This window comes from Thamnophis sirtalis, unplaced genomic scaffold (genome assembly GCF_051295495.1).
Source record: "Thamnophis sirtalis isolate CommonGarterSnake01/CBP01778 unplaced genomic scaffold, rThaSir2_p1.2 scaffold_8, whole genome shotgun sequence".
In the NCBI taxonomy this organism is placed as follows: Eukaryota; Metazoa; Chordata; class Lepidosauria; order Squamata; family Natricidae; genus Thamnophis; species Thamnophis sirtalis.
In genome coordinates, this window is record NW_028261388.1 from 59,359,377 (window position 1) to 59,375,508 (window position 16,132).

The 16,132-nt window shown below is 48.6% G+C and overlaps 1 protein-coding gene across 1 annotated transcript in view; it reads right to left on the reverse strand.

Annotated features, from left to right (window-relative positions):
• USP9X (ubiquitin specific peptidase 9 X-linked) overlaps positions 1 to 16,132 on the reverse strand; it is a 197,140-nt gene that overhangs the window by 131,141 nt on the left and 49,867 nt on the right. The window contains exons 4-8 of the mRNA XM_087721771.1: positions 14,105 to 14,250; positions 13,478 to 13,557; positions 12,935 to 13,047; positions 11,215 to 11,433; positions 10,448 to 10,563 (exon numbers count right to left, since the gene is read on the reverse strand). Of these exons, the coding sequence (XP_087577897.1) occupies positions 10,448 to 10,563; positions 11,215 to 11,433; positions 12,935 to 13,047; positions 13,478 to 13,557; positions 14,105 to 14,250 (674 nt within the window). The remainder of the gene's footprint in view (positions 1 to 10,447; positions 10,564 to 11,214; positions 11,434 to 12,934; positions 13,048 to 13,477; positions 13,558 to 14,104; positions 14,251 to 16,132) is intronic.

Sequence of the window (16,132 nt, forward strand, 5' to 3'; positions counted from 1 at the left end):
TAGTAGTAAAATGTTCTAACCGCCCAATGGTTCCACAGTAATGGTGATTTATAAAGTAGGGAAGTAACTTTACTTTATAAAATTTATAAAGCACAGTTGCAGCAAACCCCTACCACCCACCATGAAAGCTGGAACGCCCACTAGTAGGCCAGGTAGGGGCCAGGTTGACTACCACTGATCTAGGGTGTGCCATTTACATTCCAGTCTGTGTCCCGGAGTGGGGCAAAAATTGGGGAGGACAAGTTCTTTGGATCTGTGAAATCTGGAATTGACCTTTGGAATGAAAGCCTGGTTGAGGCTCAGTACCACTCTGTCGGAATGGAAAATACAGAGCCGATGTTATGGCCACCAAAAAAACCACCTTGAGTGAAAGGAAGTGCAGTGAAGTCATATGCAAAGGTTTGAATGGAGGCGCTGTGAGAGCATCCAGAACCTTGGCCAAAGGAGCCAAGACCTTGCCCTACACGGTGTCTAGTATTGTTCCCAAATGTAGGAAACGGGTTGTAGGAATGAGATGGCTTTTCTCCAGATTGATGAAAAATCAGTGGTCCTGAAGTACCAGGATCATGTCCTTGAGATATAACTCGGCCTATGCTACAGAACTGGACTAGAGAAAGGTATCATCCAGGTAGTACTGGAGCCTTATGGGCCTTGCGCGGAGATGAGCTGCTATTGCTGCCAGAATCTTTGTGGGGGCAGAGGATAGGCCGAAGGGGAGAATCCTGTACTGGAAATGTTTGCCTGCATATGAAAACCTGAGGAACTGCCTGTGGACAGGATGGATGGGTATATGAAGATAAGCCTCAGTGAGGTCTATGTAGGTGAGCAGATCGCCCTTGCCGAACCCTTCCAAAATCATTTGGAGTGCATTTTGAACCTCCGATTATTTGATGTGATGGTTGAGAGATTTAAGGTAGAAAATCTCTCTCCAACCCTCTGAAGGCTTTGGGACTAGAAATAGAAGGGAATAAAATCTCTGCCCTACCTGATCTATGGGAACTGGCTGGACGGTCGAATCTTCAGCAGGTACAGGACGCTTGGTCCATGAGAAGACGCTTTTGAGGATCTCGGGATATTGGGCACTGAATGAAGAGCTTTGGGGGGGGGGGGAAGAAATTCCAGGGACAGACCGAACCGAATTGTGTCCCTCACCCAGGAGTCTGTCGTGGTGTCCTCCCACCGGTCAGCAAAGGCTGAGAGATGTCCCCTTATGGGGAGGCTGTCCAAACAGTCATTTCTGAGATCTGAATGGTCGGTTGGCTCCTCCTCTGAACAATTGTCTAGGGGGAAGTGATGACCTCCCCTACCAGCTCTATCTTGGGGCTGCCGACCCTGCTTTGGTCCACCCCCAAAAGGGTGAACGCCTATAGTAAGGAGAAGACCTACCTTCGGACCTATGAAACTTGGATGGAAGGATCTTGTGTTTGTCCGGGGATTCTATAAGGATAGGGTCCAACAGAGCCCCGAAAAGGCGTTCCCCTGAGAAGGGAGCAGAGGCCAGTTTCCATTTGGATCTGGCATCCATCTGCCAGAGGAATCTCCTCATGGTGATAAGAGGAGGCCATGAACCTAGATGCAAAGTGAACTGCGTTCAGGGATGCGTCAGCTTAAATTCAATAGCCACTTTTATCTTGTTAAGATCCTGGTGTGACCTAGAATCTGCTGGAGAGAGTGTCTCCTGCAGTTGTTTTAGCCACAACAGGGCGAACCTAGTAAAGAAAGAGGCTGACGTAGATGCCCAGACTGCCTAGTCCAAAGCCTGGTGTCCCTTGACCAGTGTTTGCTCAAAACGCTTGTCCTCTGGTCTCAAAGCCTCCTCTGGAGATCCTGGGCCTACAGTGGGGGAAGGGTGGCAACTGGGGGTCTACCGAAGGGACCTCCAGGACCTTCTCTAACGCGGGTCCAATATTCTATAAATGCTTATCCTGAGAATTAGGGAGAGGCCCAGACCCCAGGGAGGCCCACTGTCTTTGGACAATGTCTAAAAATAACCTGGGGGAAGGAATGACTTCCTTCTCTATTGCAGATTCCAAAGAAAGGGGATCCATAGTCTTCTTATCTGAGGTGGAATCCTGAGAACCCTGACTCAACCTCAGCCTAGTCACTTTTTTGGCCTTAAAAAGGAGGGAACGGAAGACAGCAGGCTTAAACAAGCCTACAAAGGTGGGCTGGTCAAGTGCCAGATCTTCATCCTCCGAGAGGTCTGAGTCTTTAGTAATCTCCTCCTCCTCCCCCAACACTGAGGGTCTGGGCGGTTGCTCCTGACTGAGTTGGAGCAGGCAGGGACACAGGTGCCCCGCTTCCCTGGGACTCCCTGGGAGTGACTGATTTGGATTTGTCAGATGCAAATGGCGATGAGCGATGTTGAATCCCACTGTGATGTGCTGCCTGATGGCCTCTGAAATTATTGCCGACATGTCAGGAGCCCCTGAAGGGGAGGCCTGGAATCCTTGTGCCGCTGGCACTGTAGAGGTTAAAGGAACTTCTGAGGTGAGGCTTGCAACACCCATGGACTGATCCCCACACACGGGAATATCCAAGGCAGTTACTTCTGGCCTTTCGTCATGAGATAGACGCATTGAGGACAGTTCCCTCTCACTATCCGGAGATAAGTCTGCAGGCCCCGGGCTATCAAGGGCAATGGAGCCCGCCTGAAAGGGGTGGGAACTTGTCCTGCCTTCGGGCTGTGGGTCTGAATCCCCTCTGGAAGCTTGTTGCTGAACCTTTTGAAATTTCCTTTTAAGGGCCCAGAGTAGGCAGCTCTCTGCCCTCTGCACCGTCTAAGAGACCTTAGCCAATAGCCCTTTGGCCTTGGAACCCTTAGCTGCCCTTTTTCACGAAGGTCTATTGCCTGAGGGCTGTCCAGTGACCAGGGGGCCTCTGCCAACCCTGGCTCATTGGTGTTAATGGCAGCCATAAGAGCCATGGAATTTGGTCTTTTCAAGGCTTAAGCCAGGAGATGTTAATCGCTCACCAATGGTCTGAAGAAACACGATTGAAAATGGCCACCAGGAGTTGTCTCGCCAAAAATAAATGACCGCCATGCTCTTGAGGACTCATATAAGCCAAGGACAATGGCTGGTTGAATGATAGTTGCGAAGATCCGGGGGAATGGTGGCAGTGACGACAGAGGCCACTGGGTTTCCACCTGCAGGCTTGTCCAATGGTGTTTAGCCACCCCCGCGCGCACTCCAGAGTGAACTTGTGGCGCAGCCACTGAGTCTTGTCGCTTGATGTCTGGCATCCCGTGATGTGGGGAAGGCCCCAATCACTATTTTAAAAACAAAACCTCTTTCCCTGCACCACAAGATGTTAAAAGGGAGCAGTTAAGAGAAAAAGTCTGTTTAAACACTAAGCCTATCCTAATTCTAGCCTAATCTGTAAGAGAACAGAGAAAAACACGTCCAAGAACTGATGGAGTCTAAAGCTGGGAGGAGCTAGCAGAAAAGCTATGATGTCACAACTACAGACTCAGTCTGATTGGATACTGATGAATTAACCCATTCCTGAATGCTATCTCCATCAACTATGGGGAATTATTTACTGCACAATTCTACTTGCTTGAGTAAAATGAAAAGAAATATCAAAGTCTTCTACAAACTAATGTAAATGTTTCCCTTCTCGAATCATGCCCGATTCTAGAGGGTGGTGCCCATCTCAGTTTCTAAAGTTGAAGGAGTCAGTGTTATCCAAAGACATTTTTTTCGTCATATGGCCAGCACAACTATATGACAAGATGCATGAAATATTGTTACCTTCCCACTGAAGTGGTACTTATTTATCTACTCACATTTGCATGCTTTAGAACTGCTAGGTGGGTAGGAGCTGGGGCAAATAACAGGACCTCACCCCATCAAACAGTGCCAAGGTCTCGAACTCGGGCTGTCAGTTTTCCAGGTGACAAGCTCAATGTCTTTAACCACCAAGCCATCGCACCCCAGACACTAATGTAGTTTGTACATTAAGGAAGAGTTAAATTACTAAAGCTCCTAGATAGCAAGAGTTAGAATAGGGTGCAGTTTATAATAGTTTAGAAAACTGAATTGTAGCCTCAATGACATTGTATTTTTTTAAACAAATCTTTAATTGGAACAAACTGATATGAACTATTTCTAAATTACCTCTTTCACAAAACTATTTTTGGCAGCAAATGGGAATAGATAGAAAAAGACCATTGGCTTACCTGAATGGTCGTTCTCGAGGCGCTGTGGAGTGTCCAAGCTCGGGTTTAACTTCAGCTTGCTGCCCAAGGACTGAGTTGATTTTTTTCTGTTGTAGCTCCGCCTCCTGGTTGCTCCAGAGGCTCAGTTTTAAAAAATGAAGGAGATCAATAGTCCATGACTGAACTAGTCCAAGTCCAAGACATGAAGGTGCTAAGAACACACCTCGCGGCCCCACCTTAAGGGCGGGTTTGGACACTCCGCAGCGCCTCGAGAACGACCATTCAGGTAAGCCAATGGTCTTTCTCCTAGGCGCTGCTTGGAGTGTCCAAGCTCGGGACATGCCAAAGCTATGTCGAAGTTGGGAGGGAAGAAGAAATGTCTGGGGCCGCGGTGCTTGCCACGACCCTCTGTAGAACTCTCCACCCAAAAGACGCCTCAGTGGAGGCGAAAGTGTCCAGTCTATAGTTGTGTATAAATGGAGACGGACCAGACCACGTCGCAGCACGGCAGATTTCTTCAATTGGCGCTTGCGTAGCCCAGGCGGCTGAGGTCAAGCGCTCCTCGTAGAGTGTGCTGTTATGCGCGAGGGAACCGGTCTGGCCTGAGTCTCGTAAGACATCTTGATGCACACTCTGAGCCAGCGTTCAATGGTAGAGGACGTGACTTTCTTCCCCATGGAGGCCGGCTGGAATGACAAAAATAAGGCCTCCGATTTACGGAAAGGAGTCATTCGCTTGATGTAAATACGCACCGCCTGCTGTACATCCAATTTGTGCCAAGTGACTTCCCTCTGGTGCTTGGGACGAGGGCAAAAGTCAGGGAGTATCACTTCCTGCGCTCTGTGGAAGATGGTGTTAATCTTCGGGACAAAGGCAGGGTCCAGTCTCAATATGACTCTGTCGGAGTGGAAAATGCAAAGGTCGCCTCTGACAGACAAGGTGGCCAACTCCGAAATTCTGCGGGTGAAGGTGATGGCGATGAGGAAGGCGGTCTTTAGCGTAAGATGGCGTAGGCCCACCGTCCGCAACGGTTCAAAGGGTGATGCGGTCAATGCCTGCAGAACAACAGTCAAGTCCCAGGTAGGGTACCTGTTAATGGTGGGCGGGCAAAGGTTGGACGCCCCCTTCAGGAATCCCTTTACCTGAGGATGTCGTGAAATCGGAAGTTGAGTGTCAGAAGACAGAATGGTGCTCAGGGCAGCCACCTGTCTACGGAGAGTGTTTGGCGCAAGCCCTTTGTCCAAACCATCCTGAAGAAATTCCAGGACTTGCGGAATGGTCGCGGAGGATGCCACAAGGTGATGGTTGAGGCACCAACTGGAGAAGGCCGTCCACGTAGCCTCATAGATTCTGACGGTGGACAGCCGTCTGGAGGCCTGAATTGGATGACTCTGTCGGAGAAGCAATGAAGCCTCAGGAGGTCCCCCTCAAGTGCCAGACGGCCAGTTGCAGCCACTGGGGCTCCGGATGTTGTACGACCTCCTGGCTGAGCGAGATTTGCTCCTGAGGTATTCGCCACGGCCGGGACACCGACAGGCTGACCAGGTCGGCAAACCAAGTCCTCCTCGGCCAGTGAGGAGCGACTAGGAGCACCTCCGCAGCTTCCTCCAGAATCTTCCGAATGACATGTAGTATCAGAGGGAGCAGAGGGAAGGCGTACAGCCGACCCGGGGGCCAGCGGGATCTTAAAGCGTCCGTGCCCTCCGCCCCTGGGCAATGGAACCGGGTGAAGTACCTGGGAAGTTGGGTGTTAGCCGGCGAGGCAAACAGGTCGACAACCGGGTGGCCGAACTTTGGAGACAGCTGGTAAAACAGTCTCGGGTGCAGACGCCATTCCGATTTCTGGGTGGTTTTCTGCTGAGCCAGTCCGTTGTCACGTTGTCCACGCCGGAGATGTGGTCTGCTCGTATTGACGCCAGATGACTCTCCGCCCAGCGACCTAGGGTCTCTGCTTCTGACATCAGCGCCAGAGACCGTGTGCCGCCATGGTGGTTGATGTAGGCTTTGGTGGCGATGTTGTCCATCAGAATCAGTACATCGTGGCCTCTGACCTGGTTGAGGAAGTGGCGCAGGGTGAGTCTTGCGGCCCGGAGCTCCAGCCAGTTGATGTTGTGGGCGAGCTCCGCATGCAACCACCTGCCCTGGACCACCGCTGTTCCCAGATGACCACCCCAGCCGAAGAGGCTGGCGTCTGTGGTGATTATCAGCCGCTTTGGCTCCCTGAAGCATGTGTCTTTGAGGAGGGCTTCCGCCTGCCACCATCGGAGGGAACGGAGGACCTTCGGTGGGACCCGTACCACCCATTTGGAGTTGCTGGCCTTCTTCCTTTGGAGAGGGAGCAGGAACCATTGCAGTTCTTGCGTGTGCAGGAGCGGATGCTCCTCACCAGGGTCCAGATGCTATCGACTCGCTCTTGAGTGAGGAAGACTTGGCAGGTTTCAGAATCAATGATCGTTCCGAGGTGCTGGATCCTGCAGGTCGGGTTCAGATGGCTCTTGGTGAGGTTGACGGAGAACCCGTGAAGCTGCAGGGCCTTGATGGTGGTGGCTAGGGTCCAGATGCTGTCGACTCGCTCTTGAGTGAGGAAGACTTGGTAGGTTTCAGAATCGATGATCATTCCGAGGTGCTGGATCCTGCAGGTCGGGTTCAGATGGCTCTTGGTGAGGTTGACGGAGAACCCGTGAAGCTGCAGGGCCTTGATGGTGGTGGCCAGGTCTGCTTGGGCTTGCCCCCTGGACGACGAGAGGATAAGTATGTCGTCCAGGTAGCATTCCAATCTGACAGACAGAGACCGGAGTCGTGCGGCTACAGCTGCCAGCAGCTTGGTGAAGGTCTGCGGGGCCGACGAGAGCCCGAAGGGAAGGGCCCTGTACTGGTAATGGTGATGGGTGAACTGGAACCTCAGGAACTGGCGGTGCGTCGGGTGGATCGGAACATGCAGATACGCCTCCTTCAGGTCGATCGATGTCAGCAGATCGCCCGGTCTGATGCAGCCCAGGATGGTCTGGAGGGACTGCATCTTGAAGCGCTTGTACGCCAGATGCTTGTTCAGCTTCTTGAGGTCCAGGATTGCCCTCACCCCCCCTGATGACTTGGGGACCAGGAAGAGGATGGAATAAAACCCCCTGCCTTCTTGACCCCTGGGGACTTCCTCTATGGCCGCTATCTCTAAAAGGTGTTGAATCTCCACCCTCATCAGTTGTAACTTGTGGGCGGACCTGGGGATAGGGCAATGGAGGAAGGTTCTCGGGGGGAAGGACAGGAACTCAAGGGTCAGCCCGTGGCGGACCGTGTTCCTGACCCAGTTGTCCGTCGTGGTTTCCTCCCACTGGGCGGCATAGAGCTGAAGCCGGCCGCCTATGGGGGGAGCCCTGTGACGGTCACTTTGACTTCCTAACGGGCCTGTTGGAATAGCCTCCCCAGAAGGGTTTGCGGAAACCCTGCTGCTTCCCTCTGTCTCTAAAGGAGGGTCTATCCTGGGCGCGATCCTGTGAGGCACCGTAGGCTCGACTAGGACCGGCAGTGGAAGTGGAGGGCTCGCTATTCCGAAAGGAATTTTTGCGAAAGGGCTGACCTTTCCGTTCATGCTTTTTTGTGACCGGAGGGAGCACCTTGCGCTTATCCTTATTCTCGGTGAGGAATGGATCTAGGGCCTCTCCAAACAGCTTACCCCCCTTGAAGGGGGCGGAAGCCACCTTCCATTTTGCTTTAACATCAGCCTGCCAGTGGCAGAGCCACAGCAGGTGCCTCGAGGTGACATTCGAGGCCAGCGCCCTGGATGAAAATTTGGTGGCGGCCAGGGACGCGTAAGCAGAATACTCCACGGCGGCTATGATCTTGGTGATGTCCTGCCTAGTCCTGGAGTTGCCTGCCGGGAGCCCAGCCCGCAGTTTGCGGAGCCAGAAGAGGCTGCCCTGCCAAAATAAGAAAAGCTGGTGGAAGCACGCATGGCCCAGGCGGTGGCCTTGTGTGTCTTAAGAGCCGCAGATTCTGCCCTTTTGTCCTCTGCCTTGAGGGCTTCCAATAACTCGGCTGGAAGGGAAGTGGGGGATGTGAGAGCCATAATTGGATCGTCCACCTGAGGGACCTTGAGGAGCTCCTCCAGGGGAGCCTCCATGGTGAATAACTTCCTCTCCGTCCCACTGGGAGTGGCTAGAGTCCCCGGCTGCACCCATTGTCGCTGGATGATGTCCAAAAATAACTGGGGTGCCGGCACGAGGTCCAAAGGCGGAGGAACCTCATTAAAAAGGCCTGCGCCGGGGTCCTGGGGCCCTATGACTATACCCGTGACCGGATCAGATACAGGCTTTGCTGCGGGGGCTGGGAGACCCATCTGGGGGCCTGCAGCCCTGGCCTTCGTGAGGAGGGGCTTAAACATGGCCGGATTGAATAGGGCTGAGCCCGTGTCCTGTTCAGCAGCAGGTTCCTCATCCTCCGATAGGACCGGAACCTCTACCTCAGGCTCCTCCTGATCTGACACCTCACTAAGACCCGTGGGGGCAGGAGAGGGTGCCCTAGCTTCAGAGGCCTTGGGAATCTTGGCCTGACTGGTAGCTGGCTTGTGCGCCACAGAGGGCAACTGGGCCGCCAGCTGTACCATGCCATCTGAGATGCCTTTGGATATGGCCTGAGCTACCACCTCCTCCATGGCCCTGGATAGGATGGACTCCTGACCCTGCGGGGGAGGGGGCTCCAATTGAGATGGAGCTAAGGATTCCTCCTCAGCTCCTGAATCAATGTCTGCTAGGGAATCCATAGCCATGGAATGGGCAGGGGATCCCAAGGAAGCCCTATGAGGGTTGGGGGAGAACCCAAAGTCCTCACTGCCTGGGCCTAGAGGGGATTCCCCTTGCTGGGATTCACCCCTGGGAGACCCACCCCCGGTCTCGTTGGGGGATGACTCCATAGAAATCTTGCACTGTGCGGCCTGGGCCTTCTGGAACTGTTTCTCCAGGGCCTTCTGACGGCGCAGTGCCATTTTTTCCTCAGCCTTGGAGGCCGAGCCTGCCTTAGGCTGCTTCTCCCCTGGGGAAATACCCCCCCCCAACTCCCTTGCCCGATGGATTGGGCCTGCTACGCTTAGTGGGAGTGGGCCCGGTCTTTTCCCCTTGCCTCTCTTCCATGCTGATAGTATTAAGCTGTTGCTCCATTCTGGCAATGGCAGTAGACCAGGCCTGGGGTAGGCCAGAACCTGATCCACACGCTGGGCCTTTAAGGCTCAGAGGCCTAGCCGGCTGAAGAGAGCAGAGGCAGGCTGGAGCTGGCTGAGAGGATTCGCCTAGCGCCTGCGGATCCGCGCTGAAGGCAGGTAGGCGGGGGTTTGAAGCCTGGGTTCCCTGCGGCCGCTAGAAGGAGAAGGAGGGCAAGAGACAGCGTGGGCACCCCACGTGAGGCTCCGGGCTTAAGGCGGCCCTCCGCGGTGATCCACTGATCAAAGGAGGCTGCACGGCAAGAATAGAGGCCTGGAAACGAAAGCGCGCCAAAACGGGCTGTTTAAAATGGCAGGCTCTCTTGCTGCGCACGCCTGGAGCATTGTCGGGCCGGCACGGAGCCTAGCGCTCCTGTCAGGGGCTCAGGAAGGCTTTAGCTGCCAAATCGCCTGCCCCCCCCCCACGTACTCACTGAACAGGCGTTTTGGGAGAGACCCGACCTAGAAACAGCCCAGGTGGAGGCTGGGCTGCGATCGCCCCAGGGAGCCTGCCTGCGCGATGGATTAAAGCAGAATCCTCGTAGAAGTAGAAAAGCAGGATAAAATTACCCTAACTACAACCTATCTATCCAAACTAGCAAAAAGGAGCTACAAACTCTCTAGGAAATACTAAATTGGGGTCCAGCTTGTTGCACAAGGACTGGAGCCCCTGGAAATACGTCCTGTTGGGCGACTGAGTTTTTTAAAACTGAGCCTCTGGAGCAACCAGGAGGCGGAGCTACAACAGAAAAAAATCAACTCAGTCCTTGGGCAGCAAGCTGAAGTAAACCCGAGCTTGGACACTCCAAGCAGCGCCTAGGAGAAACCAGGTATTCTGATTTGTTAAGAAAAGAAATGTTTTCTACAGGGTCAAATCCACTATTAGATATTAAACCACCTTCTGAGTTTACTTATTAATACAATGTATTATCATGTTCTTATATTTAGAACTGTGCAATCTTCTTTGCATTTTGAGAAGTGTAGAAAAGTGCATATAATAGTAACTTTATCATACAATATACAGAAAGATATATGAATTAAAATGAGTTACTTTTGTTCAGACGAAAAATTCCAAACACTTCCTTACAAGAACTTACTTGATGAGAGCTGCAATAATCTGAACATTCAGTGCTGATCCACTCATAAAACGATCATGTAGGATTTGAAATCCATTTAAGGTGCCAAACTTGTTGATGAGATCTACTAACCAACCCTGCAAAAAAATGTTTTCTCCTTTACAAGTAATTTCTACCACCAAAACACATATTTACATCACAGATGTTGCTCAACATATTTGATTTAAATTAGATGCCAGTATCTTTAAATCATTCTTTTACCTTTACCTAGTTCCTAGTACTATCCTTTAAACTTTATTGAAATTTGAAAAATTATATAACATAAAATTCAATCTTTAATTATGACATTTTAAAGGCAGAATAAGTATTTTATTTTTATTTTATTTTAGTCAGAAACAAAGGCAGGATTATATTTAAAAATCTATTTATTTTAGGTTCCATAATCTAATTTAGCTAAAATAAATTTATTAAATTGCATCGAGAATAACAACTAATTCAAGCATTCAAGTGCTTTATCCACAACCACTGTTATTCAATTTAATACTCTGAAAAAGTACTATTTGCAGTACAAAAAGAATCTGAATTATCAAAATTGTCAATGATATCATTACTTAAATATTAGACTGAAATCATATTCTAAAAACCCTTTGCATAGGCTTCTGTTGAAATAAATGCACAAATTCTAGTTTTTCTGACTCAAATAACAAAGCAATTTCTGTAGTTTTCTCTTATCTCCGGAAATTACTTTTCAGAGATTTCATCTATAGTTCCAATTTCAATCAACATACCTTTGGTGACCTTGGGTCTGGAGGACGAGCATAAAGTTCATCTTCAGCTAGCTGAGCTCCAGCAGGAACAGTTTCTGAGGGACGTGTACCATTATAAAGATGGAATTTGCAATGAGGATTTAAGGCCATTGCAAGAAGTTCAAGAAGAGGAAACCAATCTTGGGCCAGCTTTGCCACACAAAGTTCTACTAGGCGATGGGTGTTGTTAATGATACATCTCTATTTAAAAGAAAATGATTTTAGATATTCTGCCTTGCATTCAAATTCTGTCACTAATCTTATTACAGTAATAAACACACTGCTACACTGCAGTGTGTTTTAGGTTTAAACTAACAATTACCCAACTGTAGACAAAGGGTCCCTGAGGAACTACACAATTTTTATAAGGGGTCTGTGACACGCACCAAACATGGCAAATAAAACAAACACAGTCACACTGCTTATTCACAACCATTGACCAAAAAATATTCCACTGCCTAGGTAGAAAACTGAAAAGAAAAATATTAGGGGATCAAGGGAAACCCTTTTTTTCCAATGACACTTCTCTCCCATCCAGCATAGTCACTACATGCATGATTTTTCTCATTAATGTCACTGTTCCTGCATGTCATGGTCAGCTCTAACTCAGAGAAGCCTGCTAAGTGAATTTCAGCCTGTGGAAGCTTTGAATATTCAAATGACATGAGGCTGGTTCACTCAGCAATCACCAGGACTAGCTGTGCCCCCTCCCATAGGATGAGGAACCAGAAAGACCATCCAGACCCAGAATTCACTTTTTGCAATAGAGGAAACTTGACTTCTCTTATTGAGAAAAACTGCAATGGTACTCAGAACTCTGTGACCTGAGCTGATGCCTGTGGAAATCTGCTCCCTGGGACCCCAACCAGCTGATTACATACCTATGATACTGAGACTATTATACTGTGCCCAATGATGCTTCTGTATCCTGCTTTGGATTTTGATTACTGAAAACTTTTACCAACAAATTTCCAAAGATCTGGGGGACTGCTCAAATCTGATTGTGAAAGCAAAATTCCCTGTCTGCCACTGCCTGTATTTGAACCATTTAAAGAAGACTTCCCCAACCTTTCCAGCTTTGCGGCCCAGTGGCAGGGGATGCTTCCGGGTAAGCAGCAGGAAAGTGTGCATGTACAGCTCCATTTGTGTGAGCGGCGGGCATGCGTACACGCTACTTGCACAAATGGAGTGTGTGTGCATACGCTCTCCTGCTGCTCATACATGTGGGGGTGTACACTCTCGCCCACCAATTCCGCAGCGTAGTTCTGAACGGCTCAAGGGCCAGTAGTGGGCCACAGCCTGGGGGTTGGGACTCCTGATTTAAAGCAAAGTCTGCAACCAAATTCCTTTATCCTGCATTGAGCCTACCTGCTATCATGTAAGTTTCTTATAAATGTCCTCACTTTGCCATAGCTGTTCTCTATAAGCTCCTACTGTTCTCCCTATCTTTCAAACAGCTACCCAGTGACTCTCTGTGCATGTTACATCCCATATTTTTCTTCTGTATATTTTCACACCCCACACTGTCAACCTGATGACATGTATACAATTACTATGATGAGGAAGACTGCAAAAGTATTTCCCTATTCAAAAAATTGGAAATTACTGAGTTTAGAAAGCCAGGGAGCTTGGGAAATTAAATCCCCCTTTTTTTTAAGCACACTGGATTTGTTTATTATATGAGTAGCTAACTCCAACTTACATGAATTTCAAATTTCCAGCCACTCACTGCCTCATCTGTAAGTATTTTTGTGAAAGAAATTGTTAACCCATCTCGGAAAAATCGTTGACAGGCCTCACTTTTAACATCAAGACCTATGTAAAAAAACAATAACATTATTTCTATGGAATTTCAATCCTCAAAACACCAATGACAACAGATCATTCAGAATCTTTTTCAAGATTTAAAGCACTTTTTAGCCTTAGATATCTCTTGTACTTTATCCAAATTCAATAAGTGCTAGTTTCTTTAGTAAATCTAAAAAATTTAACACCACAGGATTTTTAACGTGAAAAATCCCAAAACCTGGAAGAAAATATAATCAGAACACTAATAGCTGGGGATGGAAGGTAGATTTATAAAAACTAAATGTTTTTGAGGGGTTACAAAAGAAACAGGAATACAAAGGCACTAAGGTAATGTCTGTTTAAGACTATTCCCAATTCATACAGGTAAACCATTTAAAAATTTAGCCAGGAATATTAGTTATATCCATTTTTCTTAATGTTTTATTTTTCAGCTTACCCTTTTTACTAAGCTCAATAGCAGCTTCTAGAAGAACTTCTAACTCCCCCTTAGGCAACACAGGAACAACCCATCGAGGTCTAGGAAAACGTAAGAATATAATTCATTTTACATTACATCTAGTTTTTCCCCACTCATGTATCCCTCATACAGGGATACATACATTCAGAAACACATAGAAAAAAATCTGCCATAATTTGATACTATACTTTGTAAACAAGTCATGTTTTACATGCACTCCTTGTTTAGAAACTGAGTTATATTCCAACGAGCAGGTCGTTAAGTGAATATGTGACTGAGAGAAGATAGATGCTGTGAAGATCACTGGGTTTCTGTCATTTCATATAAATCAAGTTCTCATACAACTACACCAGCATTCCTCTTATTCCAGCATGCATTGTTGTCATGAATATAAAATTTAGTCATAAATGTACACATTGGTTGTATTTTTTTAAGTATTTTTTTAAATGTTTTGTCATATTTCAAATAATCAATAACCAAGGTAATTGGTAAACAAGAAGTGGATGTATTTGTTTAAAAGCTACTGAAATAAATCCAAAATGCCAACAGAAGTTAACCGCACCACTGTTAGAACTTTTAAAAATTAAAAAAACATTTTAAAAAAACCTGTTGATCATGTCATCCAATTTTGCCAAGTCAGTGTGTGGAAATGCAGGCTCTTCATCTTCAAGTTGTGGTGGGGCATCACCTTGACCCTGTTCATCAGGGGGAGTAGCTGGGGAATTCTCATTTGAAGAATCAGGTGAAGAAGTCTGAAATGGAAACTATGGATTTCTATGAACTATTCAATTTTCATCATTTTTCTTTATTTGTTGTGGACTTCTATTAGTTCCACCTTACCCTCCGCCCAGTGGTGGGATTCAAATAATTTAACAACCGGTTCTCTGCCCTAATGACCAGCTGGGTAGATGGGGGTTCGGTGGTCATGTGACTGTGTGGGCGTGGCCAACTCAACGTTCCTCAAGTCGATGGGTGCTTTGCCTTAGCTATTACAATGGAATAAGGGTTAACCGAAGAGGCATCTTCTGTAAGAAGGGCAATAAAAATTAGGCTATATTAGGATTAGCCCTGTAAAGTGGAAAAAAACAAAATGAGCTTTCTTCCAACAACTGGTTCTTCGAGCTGCTTAGAAAGTTAACAACTGGTTCTCCCGAATAGGTGGTAACTGGCTGAATCCCACCACCGCCTCCGCCTCAGTGAATAGTGTGCAAAAGTTCGCCTGGCTTGAGAGACAGAGTTTTCAGAGGGCCGATCTAGCATCCGGGCTAGTTACAACACAAGCATTCATTCTTGGCTTTGAGAGTCCTAGATGCAATGGGCCTAGCTTTTTGCCTAGCTTTGTCTGGCTAATGGGGAGAAAACAGATGGGGGCCTGGGGAGAAAGCCTGCATCAAGCTAGACTGGGAAAGTTAGTTATAAGAGGAGAAGCCGGGTTAGCTGACTCAGGGACTTCCTGGGCCCCCTCATCCCAGAAGCAGCAACCTCGCACTCTCCCCTCTCTGCTGTCCCCATTCTTCACACGGGATCGCCCAGCAGTGGGAATGGAGACGGAGAAGGGGTCTGGCTCACCCGGCTTCTCTTCCCCTTGCAGCCAGCTTTTCCAGTCTAATTTAACGTAGGCTTCCTCTCTAGGCCCCCATCCATCTCCCCACCCCCTGACAGCCAGACAAAGCTAGGCAAAAAGCCGGGCCTCACCGGTGCTCAGCTTCACTGACAGCAGGCTTGGAAAGGGAAAGACTGGGGAGGGAGAACGTGAGAGAGCACCGACTGCGGAGAAGGGAAGCCAGGCAAAGGGGCGAGTGAGGGGCGTCTGCAGCATGCTGGCCTTGGCAGACTTTTTAAGCCTATCTAAAGCAGGGAGGGAGGGAGACAAATCTGATCTAATGTGTGTGTGTGTGTGTGTGTGTGTGTGTGTGTGTGTGTGTGTGTGTGAGAGAGAGAGAGAGAGAGAGAGAGAGAGAGAGAGAGAGAGAGAGAGAGATCTAGGGCTGGCAGTGATGCGCTCTCTTTCTCTCTCTCTCTCTCTCTCTCACACACACACACAGACACACACACAACTGCACAAACCTGCACACGCACAGATAAACAGGTTGGATTTTTCTTTCCTCCTGCCCCCTCCCACAGGAGTGTCCCCTGGATTCCCTCCCCAACCCTGCCTGTCTCATACAGGCACCATCCACATGAGTGACATAGAGTTGGCCGTGCCCACTCAGTCACATGACCTCCCCAGCCACTTGGAAGAAGCTGTTGGTTGTTAAATTATTTGAATCCCACCACTGGTAGTAAAACCTTATTATTCAGGCTAATAAACTGCAGTATTGGCACTTTACAATAAATAAATGGGTTTTGGGTTGCAGTTTGGGAAGTCGGTCCCTAAAAGGTTGCCATCACAGTATTAGGCCAATACTTGCAGGCACAGTTTCCCACAGATACACAATTCCAATTTGTGATCTCCTCACAGCTTTCCCACTGACTGCTTGTCAGAAGCCAGCAGTGAAGGTTGGAAATGGAAATGACCATTGGCTTACCTGAAGGGTCATTCTCTGTGCGCTGCAGGAGAGTCCAAGCATGGGTTAAATTCTGTCCCTCTGCCCAATGGACTGGACTGAATTTTCTGGCCATGCCTCCTGGTCT